At 59.2% G+C, this 21,671-nt stretch overlaps 3 protein-coding genes across 3 annotated transcripts; all 3 read left to right on the top strand.

The window, feature by feature from the left end:
- The first annotated feature begins 4,728 nt into the window (after positions 1–4,728).
- LOC134370475 (annexin-2 receptor-like) lies at positions 4,729–5,493 on the top strand. Its single transcript, XM_063087584.1, has one exon. The coding sequence runs from the start codon at positions 4,729–4,731 to the stop codon at positions 5,491–5,493; it is 765 nt and encodes a 254-aa protein (XP_062943654.1).
- A 5,853-nt stretch (positions 5,494–11,346) lies between these two features.
- On the top strand, positions 11,347–12,111 carry LOC134370474 (annexin-2 receptor-like). The gene has a single exon (XM_063087583.1). It carries the CDS (start codon positions 11,347–11,349, stop codon positions 12,109–12,111), a length of 765 nt encoding a protein of 254 aa, XP_062943653.1.
- A 6,221-nt stretch (positions 12,112–18,332) lies between these two features.
- LOC134370473 (annexin-2 receptor-like) lies at positions 18,333–19,097 on the top strand. The gene has a single exon (XM_063087582.1). The coding sequence runs from the start codon at positions 18,333–18,335 to the stop codon at positions 19,095–19,097; it is 765 nt and encodes a 254-aa protein (XP_062943652.1).
- The last annotated feature ends 2,574 nt before the right edge of the window (positions 19,098–21,671 follow it).

Here is a 21,671-nt window from a genome sequence, read left to right as displayed (position 1 = left end):
ACGCCGAGCTCCGGACGAGGGGACGTGGACAACTTCTCCTGGGACGCCGGCCAGTAGACCAGGCCGCCCTGCCCCGCAGAGTCTCCCCACGTGGCTGCTGCAGCGGGTCCCGGGCTCCCAGGGCAGACTCCGAAGCGTCTGCGGGGCTCGGGAGGCCGCGGACTGCATGACTGGAACCATGAATGACTCGTAGAAAACGTGGACAAATGGCTTTTATTACAACGTTTGGTATTGCAGGTCTTCCTAAGGAACGAAATAGTGTCTAAGGAAAGACGGCAATGATGGGTCCACTGAGCTCCATCAAGTGTCCACAAAACCTGGCTCCACGTGAACCACGACAGTCAAACGTGGACACGGGACTGGGGAGATGTGACTCCACAGACAGCTGCGAGGATTGAAAATTAAAACCTTGGCCCGAGCGCAAAATAAGACACACCAGGGGACAGGGACTCAACCGAAGTGTATTAGGCAGGCAAGATGAACAAGCGGGTGCCCTCGGGAACGTGGGAGCAGCCGCAGGGGGACTCGGGGTGGCCTTTTATATCCAGTTAGGCTGAGCTGGACGGTTCCTACTGGCTAAGGAGGAAGGGGCGGGGAGCGAGCGGGGTTGAAGCTGAGCTGGGACCTTCTCATTGGCTGCAAAATCGCGCGCGCGGGGGAAGTTGAGTGGCGGCTCGGGGACTCTTCTGCGTAGGGGTTTCCGGGAAACTTTCTCAGGCGCCGTTTTGTGTATCTGGGTCTTTACCGCCATTTTACTTTTCTGGGGGGAGGGCCTATTAGCCAACGATGATCAGAAGATCGATGTCATTAGGGCTGAAGATCACAACGGGGAAAAGGGCGGGGGAGGGAACAGGAGCCGCCACTAAGAGGGGCAGGTGGAACACCTTCCCGTGCACCCAAATGACAAAACATCACGTTCGCCGGATTTGTCCAAACGACAGTTCGGGAGACACGTGGGCCTGCACATCCTGACCTCGAGGGGAGTTTAAAAGTCACCAGCATAAGTGACGGGGGACTCCTCGAGTGTGAAGACAAACTTCCGTGACTAAGAACCACACGCACCGCGGGACTCGGAGTTAAGGTTAGAAACCGCGGCGGGGAATCAATGCCGGTTTCCTACACGAAGACGTCGCTAAAGCTGGACGTGCTCCGTGTAAACGTCACCGTCGCACGGCCAGTCCCTGACTCGTTAGGGTTAAGCGGTGACTTCCTGAGACTAAGAAGACATCGCAGGCAGGGCGAAATGAAAACGTGCTGGGAGGTAGACTCCGAAACTCGGTGAGAGCGCGGGGTCCTGCGACAGAGACGCGACCCGCCCAGGCAACGAGACTCGTTTGTCAGGACAAGACAGAGACGATCCGGATGGCTGTGGACGCAGGGAAAGAAAAAGTGCCACCTGGCTGGCTCAGCTCTATGCCCAACGCTCCCGAGAAGCGGCGGGGCGACCCTCGCAGCGGTGCTGCCCCCCAGGAACACGGTGCTCAGCGCACCCGGGGAGTCTGGAGCTGCAGGTTCGGAACGGCCAGATCGGTGCGATCCGTGGTGCTGCCGATGCGCCAATGTGGACGCCCAACAGCGGGATGTGCGGTCGCGGAGACGACGGGATTCCGGGAAAACGAAAGTACAGGGATCCTGCAAGTGGCGGCCACTAGCGGTATCGCTAACAACGCACACCCGTTTGGGCAGAGTCGGAGAAAATCGAGACACTCAGGAACAGTGAGAGACTCGGTGTACATACGTGCGATGACAGAGAAGTGTGCCGGTTTGGGATGCTGGCCCTAGACCAAAACGGAACAAACCAGGTTCTGCAAATGTCAAAACGGCACTAGGGGTCCTAGGACTGAGAAAGCAACCGCATGGAGGGACCGCGGAACTTTGCTCTTGCCACAACCAGCGATGGACGCAGCCAGAAAACTGTCAAGTCGACGCTGATCGCAAAGTGCTGATGAGGAGCCGAGGACAGGGTGCAAGGGACAGAGCGGCCACTGAAGAACGCGTCCCCAAGTAGTGGTTGCTGCCGCTTGAAAAGGCCGTTTGAACGCAACCCCGGGAATGCGACAGAGCGGCGCTGTCACCGCTCCACATGCAGCGGTCTCAACCTGCGTGCAGCGACCTACAAACCGCTAGTCCAGCTGGACTAGAAACTGCAACCAAAAACAACGGCCCGTGCCCCTATTGTACCCACGGCTGACAAAACGCCTTCGCGGAGCCCCTAACGGAGCCGGGACCAGCCTGGGTCAGCAGGGAGCATAGAGCGGTGCAGGTACCGAGAAACACCCGACTCGGGGAACCCATCGTGGCGATCGCGAACGGCACCAGCTGCGCCGGGCGCTCCTGGCACAGGGCCAAGGCAAGTCCCCCGGCGCGGTTCGCCTGTGGCCGCTGCGCGCGGGACCCGCCCATTGGAGAATCGAGCGGCGCTGGCACCCGGCCAAGGGCAGTGCTGGTGCCAAGGCAAAGGGCCCTTTGGAGCAATCGGTATTCCTGCCACGGACTTTCCGTCTGCCGGGAGAAATGAGCGACACTGAGTGTGAGACACAGTCCGCACGAGGAAACCAGCAGCTCTGCGACCCATCAAACGTGCCTTAAAAGAAAAGTGCTTGGATGCACCGCGGGAGAACTTTCCAGGGCTTGAGCCTTCCCCTCGCCCCTTTTTGCCAAACTGACACTAAACACCCATTTCCTAAAGGAAATACGGAGTTGCCGTTTTTTCCATTCGCAGTATGGGGCGGGTTACGTTTTAGTCTGGGGCCAGCGTCCCTCCCGGCACACTTTTCCATCCTCGGCCAGCTAGTTCCGTTTTTCCATTCGCAGGATGTGGCGTGCTCCGTTTTGGTCGGGCCAGCGCCCCTCCCGGCACACTTTTCCCTCCGAGGCCCGCTAGTGCCGTTTTTCCATTCGCACTATGGGGCGTCTTCTGTTTTGGTCTGGGGCCAGCACACCTCTGGGCACACTTTTCCGCCCGAGGCGCGCTAGTGCCGTTTTTCCATTCGCACTATGGGGCGTCTTCCGTTTTGGTCTGGGGCCAGCGCCCCTCCCGGCACACTTTTCCATCCTAGGCCCGCTAGTGTCGTTTTTCCATTCGCATGATGTGGCGTGCTCCGTTTTGGTCGGGCCAGCGCCCCTCCCGGCACACTTTTCCCTCCGAGGCCCGCTAGTGCCGTTTTTCCATTCGCACTATGGGGCGTCTTCCGTTTTGGTCTGGGGCCAGTGCACCTCCCGGCACACTTTTCCACCCGAGGCGCGCTAGTGCCGTTTTTCCATTCGCACTATGGGGCGTCTTCCGTTTTGGTCTGGGGCCAGCGCCCCTCCCGGCACACTTTTCCATCCTTGGCCCGCTAGTTCCTTTTTTCCATTCGCAGGATGTGGCGTGCTCCGTTTTAGTCGGGCCAGCGCCCCTCCCGGCACACTTTTCCCTCCGAGGCCCGCTAGTTCCGTTTTTCCATTCGCGCTATGGGGCGTCTTCCGTTTTGGTCTGGGGCCATCGCCCCTCCCGGCACACTTTTCCATCCTCGGCCCGCTAGTGCCGTTTTTCCATTCGCAGTATGTGGCGTGCTCCGTTTTGGTCTGGGGCCAGCGCCCCTCCCGGCACACTTTTCCCTCCGAGGCCCGCTAGTGCCGTTTTTCCATTCGTACTATGGGGCGTCTTCCGTTTTTGGTCTGGGGCCAGCGCCCCTCCCGGCACACTTTTCCATCCTCGGCCCGCTAGTTCCGTTTTTCCATTCGCAGGATGTGGCGTGCTCCGTTTTGGTCGGGCCAGCGCCCCTCCCGGCACAGGCACACTTTTCCCTCCGAGGCCCGCTAGTTCCGTTTTTCCATTCGCACTATGGGGCGTCTTCCGTTTTGGTCTGGGGCCAGCGCCCCTCGCGGCACACTTTTCAGCCCGAGGCGCGCTAGTGCCGTTTTTCCATTCGCAGTATGTGGCGTGCTCCGTTTTGGTCTGGGGCCAGCGCCCCTCCCGGCACACGTTTCCGTCCTCGGCCCGCTAGTGCCGTTTTTCCATTCGCATTAGCGGGCGCCTGCCGGTGTTTTTTCCAACGTGCCGTTCCCGATTCCGTATTGTTTTCGGTGTGTGTGTGGCCGTGAACGGCGTACACGGTCTTTCTGTTTTTTCTGTAGCCCGCCACAGCTGTTACCACGATGCCCTCTGGAGTCATATATGACGCGTCCGCTGAGGATGTGGTGGGGCTGGGAAACCGTTCACGCCGGGCCGCGGGTCCGCGCGCGTGTCCGTCAGAAATTTTGTCCAAATCCACATGTGGAGACAGGGACCGGTTCGAGTGGCCATAAAACAGACAATGAGGGTGCGCCCTGTCTTTCACGTTGCCTTAGGGTGTCCGTTTGCCGCAGACGCTGGCAGGAACTGTTCCCAAGTGCCTCTCTGGAGTCGCGGACCGTACCCTGAGCGCGCGGTGCCGCGGGAAGGGTTTCGACCACGGGACAGAGGGACGCTCGGCGCGCAGCGCGACCCACGCGGACGTGATTTCTGACTCACCTAGAAGTCCATGGACGGTCGGGTACTTGGGAGCGTTTTAAATGGTTCTTCTGGCCTGAGAAAATGGAGCCGAAGCGTTACACGTACCAGCTTAGTTCTCAGCGGTCTCTTAATCGTAGCATATGGAAAAAACTCCGTTTTGCGGAGTCTGTATGGCTGGTTCTCAGAACTTGCTGTTGTTGTACATTTATTTCATTTCCGTTTGATTTCTCAGCTACGTTTTTCTATTCGAAATGTCTGGGTCTTACGGAGTCTCTCAAACTTTCGTTTTCCCTTGGTCTGTCATCTTTGCCTCGGCTCCGCCCCGAGCCCTGGAGAGCATAAATAGCGAGGCTGGTGTCCTGCTGACCATTGTGCCTGGTCCATCAGCGCCCCCGCTCGCAGCGTCCTGCTGGTCTGAGGCTGAAGCCATGGAGCGGCACTTCCCCGGCTGTCTGAAGCAGGATTGGGATTGCCCAGAGGTGACGTCAGAGTCCCAGCCTCCGACGATCCTGAGCTCAGAAGATCGCGGTCCGTGGCCTGTCCCCGTGTACCCTGTTCTAGTAGAGCTCTCGTGCGACAGCGGTGATGGCTGTGGGAATCTGCTTTCCAGTCCTTGGCGCCTTCGCTGGGTCGGCCTGCCAGACGGGCTCGGTCCCACGGTCCGGAGCACTTCGGAAACCAGCAGAGCCCAGCCCACTGCGTTTCCTCGGACTGGGACACACGACAAGCCAGGAGGTCCGATAGGAGCGGTGGACCGTGTAGAGGAAGTCGACAGACAGGCCATCCAGCAGCCTCCTTGGGCAGGCACGCCCCACCCTGGGGACACACAGCAGGACCCCGGGGCCTCTGACAGCGTGCCCCTTGTGGAGTGTCGCCGACCTCCCGCCCCCTACCGGTGGAGCAGCCACGCACTTCTGGCAGGAGGTCTGGAGTGGATTCGTCACATTGCTGGCGCCCTCGTCTCCATGATGTCATGGGGGTGCTGCCCTTTCATCTTTGGCACTAGAGACTATTAGCAGCAGCAGGAGCCTTTTGGGATCTTCCTATCTGAAGAAGATTCTCATTTTCAAAACGTGTCCACGTGGCAAATAAAAGTGCATTAAAACGGACGTTCCGTGTTCCTTGCCTATTCTCCGGACTGTTTCCTCCTTGAGTTTTCCAGGTCTCTTACCACTTGCAAGTTTTCTAGGCATTCATCTTCATTTCAAAATGTGATCCTAATAATTGTCTTTGTACGCTTTCGAGCTTTCAGAATTGTAATTTATGATTTTAGAATTTTCCCAAATTGATTTTAAAGTACAATTGGTTTCTTACTGTTTTTCTTCCTGTTGTGTTTTCTGATGTATGCGTCGTTTGTTTTCATTTACTCTCGTGTCACATCCCTTACGTTTTATAAGGTAAACGTAGCCCTCCCGCCATCCGCAGGCTTAGGCGTGTGTGCGGGCTCAGGACTGAGACTTGGTGAAAATCTCCCGGCAGCCGCCTGGACGACCGGGTGCACGCGGACCCCGGTCGAGCCCTGCATCCCCTCCCTGCTCCTTTTGCGTTCGAGGCCGGTCCCCACCTCCGGAGGCCGAGTCGGTAAAATGAAAGGAAAAGTTGAAGGCGACGTCTGGGCCACCAGAGGGACCGCGTACGGCCGCAGGACACCCTCTCCCTTTCACTTGCCTCGTCCCCGGTCGGTGCCCACGGACGGAAACGCCCGGAGCGTGCCGGTTGACCCGCACGGACACACCCGCACACCTCGCGTGAGCCCGGGAGCGCAGCGACAGTCTCGCCACCCCCATCCCTGCACGTTTAATCTCCGAGGAGGCCGAGCACGCGAGGATGCCCTGGTGCACCCAGGACAGTCCTGCTAGTGCTGAAGCCTCCTGGGACTGTTCCTCTGGCACTGGGGCCACGTCCGGTGCCTTCGCTGTCCTCCCCCCACCGAGGCTCCGAACACGAGAACGACACGAAAGCGGTCGCCAGGGGGAGCCCCAGAGCCGGAGCGAACGTCAGCAGGAGGAGCTGGATCTCCCGGTGAGAGGCGGCCCGACCGCCCCGCCCAGCCTCCCCCACCTCGCATCGCGTTTCTCGGCCTGCACACCTGCCCGCCGACCCCCTTCGGGGTCACACACACTCCCAACGCGACTCCTGCGTGGACGCCGAGCTCCGGACGAGGGGACGTGGACAACTTCTCCTGGGACGCCGGCCAGTAGACCAGGCCGCCCTGCCCCGCAGAGTCTCCCCACGTGGCTGCTGCAGCGGGTCCCGGGCTCCCAGGGCAGACTCCGAAGCGTCTGCGGGGCTCGGGAGGCCGCGGACTGCATGACTGGAACCATGAATGACTCGTAGAAAACGTGGACAAATGGCTTTTATTACAACGTTTGGTATTGCAGGTCTTCCTAAGGAACGAAATAGTGTCTAAGGAAAGACGGCAATGATGGGTCCACTGAGCTCCATCAAGTGTCCACAAAACCTGGCTCCACGTGAACCACGACAGTCAAACGTGGACACGGGACTGGGGAGATGTGACTCCACAGACAGCTGCGAGGATTGAAAATTAAAACCTTGGCCCGAGCGCAAAATAAGACACACCAGGGGACAGGGACTCAACCGAAGTGTATTAGGCAGGCAAGATGAACAAGCGGGTGCCCTCGGGAACGTGGGAGCAGCCGCAGGGGGACTCGGGGTGGCCTTTTATATCCAGTTAGGCTGAGCTGGACGGTTCCTACTGGCTAAGGAGGAAGGGGCGGGGAGCGAGCGGGGTTGAAGCTGAGCTGGGACCTTCTCATTGGCTGCAAAATCGCGCGCGCGGGGGAAGTTGAGTGGCGGCTCGGGGACTCTTCTGCGTGGGGGTTTCCGGGAAACTTTCTCAGGCGCCGTTTTGTGTATCTGGGTCTTTACCGCCATTTTACTTTTCTGGGGGGAGGGCCTATTAGCCAACGATGATCAGAAGATCGATGTCATTAGGGCTGAAGATCACAACGGGGAAAAGGGCGGGGGAGGGAACAGGAGCCGCCACTAAGAGGGGCAGGTGGAACACCTTCCCGTGCACCCAAATGACAAAACATCACGTTCGCCGGATTTGTCCAAACGACAGTTCGGGAGACACGTGGGCCTGCACATCCTGACCTCGAGGGGAGTTTAAAAGTCACCAGCATAAGTGACGGGGGACTCCTCGAGTGTGAAGACAAACTTCCGTGACTAAGAACCACACGCACCGCGGGACTCGGAGTTAAGGTTAGAAACCGCGGCGGGGAATCAATGCCGGTTTCCTACACGAAGACGTCGCTAAAGCTGGACGTGCTCCGTGTAAACGTCACCGTCGCACGGCCAGTCCCTGACTCGTTAGGGTTAAGCGGTGACTTCCTGAGACTAAGAAGACATCGCAGGCAGGGCGAAATGAAAACGTGCTGGGAGGTAGACTCCGAAACTCGGTGAGAGCGCGGGGTCCTGCGACAGAGACGCGACCCGCCCAGGCAACGAGACTCGTTTGTCAGGACAAGACAGAGACGATCCGGATGGCTGTGGACGCAGGGAAAGAAAAAGTGCCACCTGGCTGGCTCAGCTCTATGCCCAACGCTCCCGAGAAGCGGCGGGGCGACCCTCGCAGCGGTGCTGCCCCCCAGGAACACGGTGCTCAGCGCACCCGGGGAGTCTGGAGCTGCAGGTTCGGAACGGCCAGATCGGTGCGATCCGTGGTGCTGCCGATGCGCCAATGTGGACGCCCAACAGCGGGATGTGCGGTCGCGGAGACGACGGGATTCCGGGAAAACGAAAGTACAGGGATCCTGCAAGTGGCGGCCACTAGCGGTATCGCTAACAACGCACACCCGTTTGGGCAGAGTCGGAGAAAATCGAGACACTCAGGAACAGTGAGAGACTCGGTGTACATACGTGCGATGACAGAGAAGTGTGCCGGTTTGGGATGCTGGCCCTAGACCAAAACGGAACAAACCAGGTTCTGCAAATGTCAAAACGGCACTAGGGGTCCTAGGACTGAGAAAGCAACCGCATGGAGGGACCGCGGAACTTTGCTCTTGCCACAACCAGCGATGGACGCAGCCAGAAAACTGTCAAGTCGACGCTGATCGCAAAGTGCTGATGAGGAGCCGAGGACAGGGTGCAAGGGACAGAGCGGCCACTGAAGAACGCGTCCCCAAGTAGTGGTTGCTGCCGCTTGAAAAGGCCGTTTGAACGCAACCCCGGGAATGCGACAGAGCGGCGCTGTCACCGCTCCACATGCAGCGGTCTCAACCTGCGTGCAGCGACCTACAAACCGCTAGTCCAGCTGGACTAGAAACTGCAACCAAAAACAACGGCCCGTGCCCCTATTGTACCCACGGCTGACAAAACGCCTTCGCGGAGCCCCTAACGGAGCCGGGACCAGCCTGGGTCAGCAGGGAGCATAGAGCGGTGCAGGTACCGAGAAACACCCGACTCGGGGAACCCATCGTGGCGATCGCGAACGGCACCAGCTGCGCCGGGCGCTCCTGGCACAGGGCCAAGGCAAGTCCCCCGGCGCGGTTCGCCTGTGGCCGCTGCGCGCGGGACCCGCCCATTGGAGAATCGAGCGGCGCTGGCACCCGGCCAAGGGCAGTGCTGGTGCCAAGGCAAAGGGCCCTTTGGAGCAATCGGTATTCCTGCCACGGACTTTCCGTCTGCCGGGAGAAATGAGCGACACTGAGTGTGAGACACAGTCCGCACGAGGAAACCAGCAGCTCTGCGACCCATCAAACGTGCCTTAAAAGAAAAGTGCTTGGATGCACCGCGGGAGAACTTTCCAGGGCTTGAGCCTTCCCCTCGCCCCTTTTTGCCAAACTGACACTAAACACCCATTTCCTAAAGGAAATACGGAGTTGCCGTTTTTCCATTCGCAGTATGGGGCGGGTTACGTTTTAGTCTGGGGCCAGCGTCCCTCCCGGCACACTTTTCCATCCTCGGCCCGCTAGTTCCGTTTTTCCATTCGCAGGATGTGGCGTGCTCCGTTTTGGTCTGGAGCCAGCGCCCCTCGCGGCTCACTTTTCCCTCCGAGGCCCGCTAGTGCCGTTTTTCCATTCGCACTATGGGGCGTCTTCTGTTTTGGTCTGGGGCCAGCACCCCTCTCGGCACACTTTTCCGCCCGAGGCGCGCTAGTGCCGTTTTTCCATTCGCACTATGGGGCGTCTTCCGTTTTGGTCTGGGGCCAGCGCCCCTCCCGGCACACTTTTCCATCCTAGGCCCGCTAGTGTCGTTTTTCCATTCGCAGGATGTGGCGTGCTCCGTTTTGGTCGGGCCAGCGCCCCTCCCGGCACACTTTTCCCTCCGAGGCCCGGTATTTCCGTTTTTCCATTCGCACTATGGGGCGTCTTCCGTTTTGGTCTGGGGCCAGTGCACCTCCCGGCACACTTTTCCACCCGAGGCGCGCTAGTGCCGTTTTTCCATTCGCACTATGGGGCGTCTTCCGTTTTGGTCTGGGGCCAGCGCCCCTCCCGGCACACTTTTCCACCCGAGGCGCTCTAGTGCCGTTTTTCCATTCGCAGTATGTGGCGTGCTCCGTTTTGGTCTGGGGCCAGCGCCCCTCCCGGCACACTTTTCAGCCCGAGGCGCGCTAGTGCCTTTTTTCCATTCGTACTATGGGGTGTCTTCCGTTTTGGTCTGGGGCCAGCGCCCCTCCCGGCACACTTTTCCATCCTCGGCCCGCTAGTTCCGTTTTTCCCTTCGCAGGATGTGGCGTGCTCCGTTTTGGTCGGGCCAGCGCCCCTCCCGGCACACTTTTCCCTCCGAGGCCCGCTAGTTCCGTTTTTCCATTCGCGCTATGGGGCGTCTTCCGTTTTGGTCTGGGGCCATCGCCCCTCCCGGCACACTTTTCCATCCTCGGCCCGCTAGTGCCGCTTTTCCATTCGCAGTATGTGGCGTGCTCCGTTTTGGTCTGGGGCCAGCGCCCCTCCCGGCACACTTTTCCCTCCGAGGCCCGCTAGTGCCGTTTTTCCATTCGTACTATGGGGCGTCTTCCGTTTTTGGTCTGGGGCCAGCGCCACTCCCCGCACACTTTTCAGCCCGAGGCGCGCTAGTGCCGTTTTTCCATTCGCAGTATGTGGCGTGCTCCGTTTTGGTCTGGGGCCAGCGCCCCTCCCGGCACACGTTTCCGTCCTCGGCCCGCTAGTGCCGTTTTTCCATTCGCATTAGCGGGCGCCTGCCGGTGTTTTTTCCAACGTGCCGTTCCCGATTCCGTATTGTTTTCGGTGTGTGTGTGGCCGTGAACGGCGTACACGGTCTTTCTGTTTTTTCTGTAGCCCGCCACAGCTGTTACCACGATGCCCTCTGGAGTCATATATGACGCGTCCGCTGAGGATGTGGTGGGGCTGGGAAGCCGTTCACGCCGGGCCGCGGGTCCGCGCGCGTGTCCGTCAGGAATTTTGTCCAAATCCACATGTGGAGACGGGGACCGGTTCGAGTGGCCATAAAACAGACAATGAGGGTGCGCCCTGTCTTTCACGTTGCCTTAGGGTGTCCGTTTGCCGCAGACGCTGGCAGGAACTGTTCCCAAGTGCCTCTCTGGAGTCGCGGACCGTACCCTGAGCGCGCGGTGCCGCGGGAAGGGTTTCGACCACGGGACAGAGGGACGCTCGGCGCGCAGCGCGACCCACGCGGACGTGATTTCTGACTCACCTAGAAGTCCATGGACGGTCGGGTACTTGGGAGCGTTTTAAATGGTTCTTCTGGCCTGAGAAAATGGAGCCGAAGCGTTACACGTACCAGCTTAGTTCTCAGCGGTCTCTTAATCGTAGCATATGGAAAAAACTCCGTTTTGCGGAGTCTGTATGGCTGGTTCTCAGAACTTGCTGTTGTTGTACATTTATTTCATTTCCGTTTGATTTCTCAGCTACGTTTTTCTATTCGAAATGTCTGGGTCTTACGGAGTCTCTCAAACTTTCGTTTTCCCTTGGTCTGTCATCTTTGCCTCGGCTCCGCCCCGAGCCCTGGAGAGCATAAATAGCGAGGCTGGTGTCCTGCTGACCATTGTGCCTGGTCCATCAGCGCCCCCGCTCGCAGCGTCCTGCTGGTCTGAGGCTGAAGCCATGGAGCGGCACTTCCCCGGCTGTCTGAAGCAGGATTGGGATTGCCCAGAGGTGACGTCAGAGTCCCAGCCTCCGACGATCCTGAGCTCAGAAGATCGCGGTCCGTGGCCTGTCCCCGTGTACCCTGTTCTAGTAGAGCTCTCGTGCGACAGCGGTGATGGCTGTGGGAATCTGCTTTCCAGTCCTTGGCGCCTTCGCTGGGTCGGCCTGCCAGACGGGCTCGGTCCCACGGTCCGGAGCACTTCGGAAACCAGCAGAGCCCAGCCCACTGCGTTTCCTCGGACTGGGACACACGACAAGCCAGGAGGTCCGATAGGAGCGGTGGACCGTGTAGAGGAAGTCGACAGACAGGCCATCCAGCAGCCTCCTTGGGCAGGCACGCCCCACCCTGGGGACACACAGCAGGACCCCGGGGCCTCTGACAGCGTGCCCCTTGTGGAGTGTCGCCGACCTCCCGCCCCCTACCGGTGGAGCAGCCACGCACTTCTGGCAGGAGGTCTGGAGTGGATTCGTCACATTGCTGGCGCCCTCGTCTCCATGATGTCATGGGGGTGCTGCCCTTTCATCTTTGGCACTAGAGACTATTAGCAGCAGCAGGAGCCTTTTGGGATCTTCCTATCTGAAGAAGATTCTCATTTTCAAAACGTGTCCACGTGGCAAATAAAAGTGCATTAAAACGGACGTTCCGTGTTCCTTGCCTATTCTCCGGACTGTTTCCTCCTTGAGTTTTCCAGGTCTCTTACCACTTGCAAGTTTTCTAGGCATTCATCTTCATTTCAAAATGTGATCCTAATAATTGTCTTTGTACGCTTTCGAGCTTTCAGAATTGTAATTTATGATTTTAGAATTTTCCCAAATTGATTTTAAAGTACAATTGGTTTCTTACTGTTTTTCTTCCTGTTGTGTTTTCTGATGTATGCGTCGTTTGTTTTCATTTACTCTCGTGTCACATCCCTTACGTTTTATAAGGTAAACGTAGCCCTCCCGCCATCCGCAGGCTTAGGCGTGTGTGCGGGCTCAGGACTGAGACTTGGTGAAAATCTCCCGGCAGCCGCCTGGACGACCGGGTGCACGCGGACCCCGGTCGAGCCCTGCATCCCCTCCCTGCTCCTTTTGCGTTCGAGGCCGGTCCCCACCTCCGGAGGCCGAGTCGGTAAAATGAAAGGAAAAGTTGAAGGCGACGTCTGGGCCACCAGAGGGACCGCGTACGGCCGCAGGACACCCTCTCCCTTTCACTTGCCTCGTCCCCGGTCGGTGCCCACGGACGGAAACGCCCGGAGCGTGCCGGTTGACCCGCACGGACACACCCGCACACCTCGCGTGAGCCCGGGAGCGCAGCGACAGTCTCGCCACCCCCATCCCTGCACGTTTAATCTCCGAGGAGGCCGAGCACGCGAGGATGCCCTGGTGCACCCAGGACAGTCCTGCTAGTGCTGAAGCCTCCTGGGACTGTTCCTCTGGCACTGGGGCCACGTCCGGTGCCTTCGCTGTCCTCCCCCCACCGAGGCTCCGAACACGAGAACGACACGAAAGCGGTCGCCAGGGGGAGCCCCAGAGCCGGAGCGAACGTCAGCAGGAGGAGCTGGATCTCCCGGTGAGAGGCGGCCCGACCGCCCCGCCCAGCCTCCCCCACCTCGCATCGCGTTTCTCGGCCTGCACACCTGCCCGCCGACCCCCTTCGGGGTCACACACACTCCCAACGCGACTCCTGCGTGGACGCCGAGCTCCGGACGAGGGGACGTGGACAACTTCTCCTGGGACGCCGGCCAGTAGACCAGGCCGCCCTGCCCCGCAGAGTCTCCCCACGTGGCTGCTGCAGCGGGTCCCGGGCTCCCAGGGCAGACTCCGAAGCGTCTGCGGGGCTCGGGAGGCCGCGGACTGCATGACTGGAACCATGAATGACTCGTAGAAAACGTGGACAAATGGCTTTTATTACAACGTTTGGTATTGCAGGTCTTCCTAAGGAACGAAATAGTGTCTAAGGAAAGACGGCAATGATGGGTCCACTGAGCTCCATCAAGTGTCCACAAAACCTGGCTCCACGTGAACCACGACAGTCAAACGTGGACACGGGACTGGGGAGATGTGACTCCACAGACAGCTGCGAGGATTGAAAATTAAAACCTTGGCCCGAGCGCAAAATAAGACACACCAGGGGACAGGGACTCAACCGAAGTGTATTAGGCAGGCAAGATGAACAAGCGGGTGCCCTCGGGAACGTGGGAGCAGCCGCAGGGGGACTCGGGGTGGCCTTTTATATCCAGTTAGGCTGAGCTGGACGGTTCCTACTGGCTAAGGAGGAAGGGGCGGGGAGCGAGCGGGGTTGAAGCTGAGCTGGGACCTTCTCATTGGCTGCAAAATCGCGCGCGCGGGGGAAGTTGAGTGGCGGCTCGGGGACTCTTCTGCGTGGGGGTTTCCGGGAAACTTTCTCAGGCGCCGTTTTGTGTATCTGGGTCTTTACCGCCATTTTACTTTTCTGGGGGGAGGGCCTATTAGCCAACGATGATCAGAAGATCGATGTCATTAGGGCTGAAGATCACAACGGGGAAAAGGGCGGGGGAGGGAACAGGAGCCGCCACTAAGAGGGGCAGGTGGAACACCTTCCCGTGCACCCAAATGACAAAACATCACGTTCGCCGGATTTGTCCAAACGACAGTTCGGGAGACACGTGGGCCTGCACATCCTGACCTCGAGGGGAGTTTAAAAGTCACCAGCATAAGTGACGGGGGACTCCTCGAGTGTGAAGACAAACTTCCGTGACTAAGAACCACACGCACCGCGGGACTCGGAGTTAAGGTTAGAAACCGCGGCGGGGAATCAATGCCGGTTTCCTACACGAAGACGTCGCTAAAGCTGGACGTGCTCCGTGTAAACGTCACCGTCGCACGGCCAGTCCCTGACTCGTTAGGGTTAAGCGGTGACTTCCTGAGACTAAGAAGACATCGCAGGCAGGGCGAAATGAAAACGTGCTGGGAGGTAGACTCCGAAACTCGGTGAGAGCGCGGGGTCCTGCGACAGAGACGCGACCCGCACAGGCAACAAGACTCGTTTGTCAGGACAAGACAGAGACGATCCGGATGGCTGTGGACGCAGGGAAAGAAAAAGTGCCATCTGGCTGGCTCAGCTCTATGCCCAACGCTCCCGAGAAGCGGCGGGGCGACCCTCGCAGCGGTGCTGCCCCCCAGGAACACGGTGCTCAGCGCACCCGGGGAGTCTGGAGCTGCAGGTTCGGAACGGCCAGATCGGTGCGATCCGTGGTGCTGCCGATGCGCCAATGTGGACGCCCAACAGCGGGATGTGCGGTCGCGGAGACGACGGGATTCCGGGAAAACGAAAGTACAGGGATCCTGCAAGTGGCGGCCACTAGCGGTATCGCTAACAACGCACACCCGTTTGGGCAGAGTCGGAGAAAATCGAGACACTCAGGAACAGTGAGAGACTCGGTGTACATACGTGCGATGACAGAGAAGTGTGCCGGTTTGGGATGCTGGCCCTAGACCAAAACGGAACAAACCAGGTTCTGCAAATGTCAAAACGGCACTAGGGGTCCTAGGACTGAGAAAGCAACCGCATGGAGGGACCGCGGAACTTTGCTCTTGCCACAACCAGCGATGGACGCAGCCAGAAAACTGTCAAGTCGACGCTGATCGCAAAGTGCTGATGAGGAGCCGAGGACAGGGTGCAAGGGACAGAGCGGCCACTGAAGAACGCGTCCCCAAGTAGTGGTTGCTGCCGCTTGAAAAGGCCGTTTGAACGCAACCCCGGGAATGCGACAGAGCGGCGCTGTCACCGCTCCACATGCAGCGGTCTCAACCTGCGTGCAGCGACCTACAAACCGCTAGTCCAGCTGGACTAGAAACTGCAACCAAAAACAACGGCCCGTGCCCCTATTGTACCCACGGCTGACAAAACGCCTTCGCGGAGCCCCTAACGGAGCCGGGACCAGCCTGGGTCAGCAGGGAGCATAGAGCGGTGCAGGTACCGAGAAACACCCGACTCGGGGAACCCATCGTGGCGATCGCGAACGGCACCAGCTGCGCCGGGCGCTCCTGGCACAGGGCCAAGGCAAGTCCCCCGGCGCGGTTCGCCTGTGGCCGCTGCGCGCGGGACCCGCCCATTGGAGAATCGAGCGGCGCTGGCACCCGGCCAAGGGCAGTGCTGGTGCCAAGGCAAAGGGCCCTTTGGAGCAATCGGTATTCCTGCCACGGACTTTCTGTCTGCCGGGAGAAATGAGCGACACTGAGTGTGAGACACAGTCCGCACGAGGAAACCAGCAGCTCTGCGACCCATCAAACGTGCCTTAAAAGAAAAGTGCTTGGATGCACCGCGGGAGAACTTTCCAGGGCTTGAGCCTTCCCCTCGCCCCTTTTTGCCAAACTGACACTAAACACCCATTTCCTAAAGGAAATACGGAGTTGCCGTTTTTCCATTCGCAGTATGGGGCGGGTTACGTTTTAGTCTGGGGCCAGCGTCCCTCCCGGCACACTTTTCCATCCTCGGCCCGCTAGTTCCGTTTTTCCATTCGCAGGATGTGGCGTGCTCCGTTTTGGTCTGGAGCCAGCGCCCCTCGCGGCTCACTTTTCCCTCCGAGGCCCGCTAGTGCCGTTTTTCCATTCGCACTATGGGGCGTCTTCTGTTTTGGTCTGGGGCCAGCACCCCTCTCGGCACACTTTTCCGCCCGAGGCGCGCTAGTGCCGTTTTTCCATTCGCACTATGGGGCGTCTTCCGTTTTGGTCTGGGGCCAGCGCCCCTCCCGGCACACTTTTCCATCCTAGGCCCGCTAGTGTCGTTTTTCCATTCGCAGGATGTGGCGTGCTCCGTTTTGGTCGGGCCAGCGCCCCTCCCGGCACACTTTTCCCTCCGAGGCCCGGTATTTCCGTTTTTCCATTCGCACTATGGGGCGTCTTCCGTTTTGGTCTGGGGCCAGTGCACCTCCCGGCACACTTTTCCACCCGAGGCGCGCTAGTGCCGTTTTTCCATTCGCACTATGGGGCGTCTTCCGTTTTGGTCTGGGGCCAGCGCCCCTCCCGGCACACTTTTCCACCCGAGGCGCTCTAGTGCCGTTTTTCCATTCGCAGTATGTGGCGTGCTCCGTTTTGGTCTGGGGCCAGCGCCCCTCCCGGCACACTTTTCAGCCCGAGGCGCGCTAGTGCCTTTTTTCCATTCGTACTATGGGGTGTCTTCCGTTTTGGTCTGGGGCCAGCGCCCCTCCCGGCACACTTTTCCATCCTCGGCCCGCTAGTTCCGTTTTTCCCTTCGCAGGATGTGGCGTGCTCCGTTTTGGTCGGGCCAGCGCCCCTCCCGGCACACTTTTCCCTCCGAGGCCCGCTAGTTCCGTTTTTCCATTCGCGCTATGGGGCGTCTTCCGTTTTGGTCTGGGGCCATCGCCCCTCCCGGCACACTTTTCCATCCTCGGCCCGCTAGTGCCGTTTTTCCATTCGCAGTATGTGGCGTGCTCCGTTTTGGTCTGGGGCCAGCGCCCCTCCCGGCACACTTTTCCCTCCGAGGCCCGCTAGTTCCGTTTTTCCATTCGCGCTATGGGGCGTCTTCCGTTTTGGTCTGGGGCCATCGCCCCTCCCGGCACACTTTTCCATCCTCGGCCCGCTAGTGCCGCTTTTCCATTCGCAGTATGTGGCGTGCTCCGTTTTGGTCTGGGGCCAGCGCCCCTCTCGGCACACTTTTCCCTCCGAGGCCCGCTAGTTCCGTTTTTCCATTCGCGCTATGGGGCGTCTTCCGTTTTGGTCTGGGGCCATCGCCCCTCCCGGCACACTTTTCCATCCTCGGCCCGCTAGTGCCGCTTTTCCATTCGCAGTATGTGGCGTGCTCCGTTTTGGTCTGGGGCCAGCGCCCCTCCCGGCACACTTTTCCCTCCGAGGCCCGCTAGTGCCGTTTTTCCATTCGTACTATGGGGCGTCTTCCGTTTTTGGTCTGGGGCCAGCGCCACTCCCCGCACACTTTTCAGCCCGAGGCGCGCTAGTGCCGTTTTTCCATTCGCAGTATGTGGCGTGCTCCGTTTTGGTCTGGGGCCAGCGCCCCTCCCGGCACACGTTTCCGTCCTCGGCCCGCTAGTGCCGTTTTTCCATTCGCATTAGCGGGCGCCTGCCGGTGTTTTTTCCAACGTGCCGTTCCCGATTCCGTATTGTTTTCGGTGTGTGTGTGGCCGTGAACGGCGTACACGGTCTTTCTGTTTTTTCTGTAGCCCGCCACAGCTGTTACCACGATGCCCTCTGGAGTCATATATGACGCGTCCGCTGAGGATGTGGTGGGGCTGGGAAACCGTTCACGCCGGGCCGCGGGTCCGCGCGCGTGTCCGTCAGAAATTTTGTCCAAATCCACATGTGGAGACGGGGACCGGTTCGAGTGGCCATAAAACAGACAATGAGGGTGCGCCCTGTCTTTCACGTTGCCTTAGGGTGTCCGTTTGCCGCAGACGCTGGCAGGAACTGTTCCCAAGTGCCTCTCTGGAGTCGCGGACCGTACCCTGAGCGCGCGGTGCCGCGGGAAGGGTTTCGACCACGGGACAGAGGGACGCTCGGCGCGCAGCGCGACCCACGCGGACGTGATTTCTGACTCACCTAGAAGTCCATGGACGGTCGGGTACTTGGGAGCGTTTTAAATGGTTCTTCTGGCCTGAGAAAATGGAGCCGAAGCGTTACACGTACCAGCTTAGTTCTCAGCGGTCTCTTAATCGTAGCATATGGAAAAAACTCCGTTTTGCGGAGTCTGTATGGCTGGTTCTCAGAACTTGCTGTTGTTGTACATTTATTTCATTTCCGTTTGATTTCTCAGCTACGTTTTTCTATTCGAAATGTCTGGGTCTTACGGAGTCTCTCAAACTTTCGTTTTCCCTTGGTCTGTCATCTTTGCCTCGGCTCCGCCCCGAGCCCTGGAGAGCATAAATAGCGAGGCTGGTGTCCTGCTGACCATTGTGCCTGGTCCATCAGCGCCCCCGCTCGCAGCGTCCTGCTGGTCTGAGGCTGAAGCCATGGAGCGGCACTTCCCCGGCTGTCTGAAGCAGGATTGGGATTGCCCAGAGGTGACGTCAGAGTCCCAGCCTCCGACGATCCTGAGCTCAGAAGATCGCGGTCCGTGGCCTGTCCCCGTGTACCCTGTTCTAGTAGAGCTCTCGTGCGACAGCGGTGATGGCTGTGGGAATCTGCTTTCCAGTCCTTGGCGCCTTCGCTGGGTCGGCCTGCCAGACGGGCTCGGTCCCACGGTCCGGAGCACTTCGGAAACCAGCAGAGCCCAGCCCACTGCGTTTCCTCGGACTGGGACACACGACAAGCCAGGAGGTCCGATAGGAGCGGTGGACCGTGTAGAGGAAGTCGACAGACAGGCCATCCAGCAGCCTCCTTGGGCAGGCACGCCCCACCCTGGGGACACACAGCAGGACCCCGGGGCCTCTGACAGCGTGCCCCTTGTGGAGTGTCGCCGACCTCCCGCCCCCTACCGGTGGAGCAGCCACGCACTTCTGGCAGGAGGTCTGGAGTGGATTCGTCACATTGCTGGCGCCCTCGTCTCCATGATGTCATGGGGGTGCTGCCCTTTCATCTTTGGCACTAGAGACTATTAGCAGCAGCAGGAGCCTTTTGGGATCTTCCTATCTGAAGAAGATTCTCATTTTCAAAACGTGTCCACGTGGCAAATAAAAGTGCATTAAAACGGACGTTCCGTGTTCCTTGCCTATTCTCCGGACTGTTTCCTCCTTGAGTTTTCCAGGTCTCTTACCACTTGCAAGTTTTCTAGGCATTCATCTTCATTTCAAAATGTGATCCTAATAATTGTCTTTGTACGCTTTCGAGCTTTCAGAATTGTAATTTATGATTTTAGAATTTTCCCAAATTGATTTTAAAGTACAATTGGTTTCTTACTGTTTTTCTTCCTGTTGTGTTTTCTGATGTATGCGTCGTTTGTTTTCATTTACTCTCGTGTCACATCCCTTACGTTTTATAAGGTAAACGTAGCCCTCCCGCCATCCGCAGGCTTAGGCGTGTGTGCGGGCTCAGGACTGAGACTTGGTGAAAATCTCCCGGCAGCCGCCTGGACGACCGGGTGCACGCGGACCCCGGTCGAGCCCTGCATCCCCTCCCTGCTCCTTTTGCGTTCGAGGCCGGTCCCCACCTCCGGAGGCCGAGTCGGTAAAATGAAAGGAAAAGTTGAAGGCGACGTCTGGGCCACCAGAGGGACCGCGTACGGCCGCAGGACACCCTCTCCCTTTCACTTGCCTCGTCCCCGGTCGGTGCCCGCGGACGGAAACGCCCGGAGCGTGCCGGTTGACCCGCACGGACACACCCGCACACCTCGCGTGAGCCCGGGAGCGCAGCGACAGTCTCGCCACCCCCATCCCTGCACGTTTAATCTCCGAGGAGGCCGAGCACGCGAGGATGCCCTGGTGCACCCAGGACAGTCCTGCTAGTGCTGAAGCCTCCTGGGACTGTTCCTCTGGCACTGGGGCCACGTCCGGTGCCTTCGCTGTCCTCCCCCCACCGAGGCTCCGAACACGAGAACGACACGAAAGCGGTCGCCAGGGGGAGCCCCAGAGCCGGAGCGAACGTCAGCAGGAGGAGCTGGATCTCCCGGTGAGAGGCGGCCCGACCGCCCCGCCCAGCCTCCCCCACCTCGCATCGCGTTTCTCGGCCTGCACACCTGCCCGCCGACCCCCTTCGGGGTCACACACACTCCCAACGCGACTCCTGCGTGGACGCCGAGCTCCGGACGAGGGGACGTGGACAACTTCTCCTGGGACGCCGGCCAGTAGACCAGGCCGCCCTGCCCCGCAGAGTCTCCCCACGTGGCTGCTGCAGCGGGTCCCGGGCTCCCAGGGCAGACTCCGAAGCGTCTGCGGGGCTCGGGAGGCCGCGGACTGCATGACTGGAACCATGAATGACTCGTAGAAAACGTGGACAAATGGCTTTTATTACAACGTTTGGTATTGCAGGTCTTCCTAAGGAACGAAATAGTGTCTAAGGAAAGACGGCAATGATGGGTCCACTGAGCTCCATCAAGTGTCCACAAAACCTGGCTCCACGTGAACCACGACAGTCAAACGTGGACACGGGACTGGGGAGATGTGACTCCACAGACAGCTGCGAGGATTGAAAATTAAAACCTTGGCCCGAGCGCAAAATAAGACACACCAGGGGACAGGGACTCAACCGAAGTGTATTAGGCAGGCAAGATGAACAAGCGGGTGCCCTCGGGAACGTGGGAGCAGCCGCAGGGGGACTCGGGGTGGCCTTTTATATCCAGTTAGGCTGAGCTGGACGGTTCCTACTGGCTAAGGAGGAAGGGGCGGGGAGCGAGCGGGGTTGAAGCTGAGCTGGGACCTTCTCATTGGCTGCAAAATCGCGCGCGCGGGGGAAGTTGAGTGGCGGCTCGGGGACTCTTCTGCGTAGGGGTTTCCGGGAAACTTTCTCAGGCGCCGTTTTGTGTATCTGGGTCTTTACCGCCATTTTACTTTTCTGGGGGGAGGGCCTATTAGCCAACGATGATCAGAAGATCGATGTCATTAGGGCTGAAGATCACAACGGGGAAAAGGGCGGGGGAGGGAACAGGAGCCGCCACTAAGAGGGGCAGGTGGAACACCTTCCCGTGCACCCAAATGACAAAACATCACGTTCGCCGGATTTGTCCAAACGACAGTTCGGGAGACACGTGGGCCTGCACATCCTGACCTCGAGGGGAGTTTAAAAGTCACCAGCATAAGTGACGGGGGACTCCTCGAGTGTGAAGACAAACTTCCGTGACTAAGAACCACACGCACCGCGGGACTCGGAGTTAAGGTTAGAAACCGCGGCGGGGAATCAATGCCGGTTTCCTACACGAAGACGTCGCTAAAGCTGGACGTGCTCCGTGTAAACGTCACCGTCGCACGGCCAGTCCCTGACTCGTTAGGGTTAAGCGGTGACTTCCTGAGACTAAGAAGACATCGCAGGCAGGGCGAAATGAAAACGTGCTGGGAGGTAGACTCCGAAACTCGGTGAGAGCGCGGGGTCCTGCGACAGAGACGCGACCCGCCCAGGCAACGAGACTCGTTTGTCAGGACAAGACAGAGACGATCCGGATGGCTGTGGACGCAGGGAAAGAAAAAGTGCCACCTGGCTGGCTCAGCTCTATGCCCAACGCTCCCGAGAAGCGGCGGGGCGAC

This window comes from Cynocephalus volans, chromosome 2 (assembly GCF_027409185.1).
Source record: "Cynocephalus volans isolate mCynVol1 chromosome 2, mCynVol1.pri, whole genome shotgun sequence".
Classification (NCBI taxonomy): Eukaryota; Metazoa; Chordata; class Mammalia; order Dermoptera; family Cynocephalidae; genus Cynocephalus; species Cynocephalus volans.
This window is presented reverse-complemented; position numbering and strand designations above follow the sequence as displayed.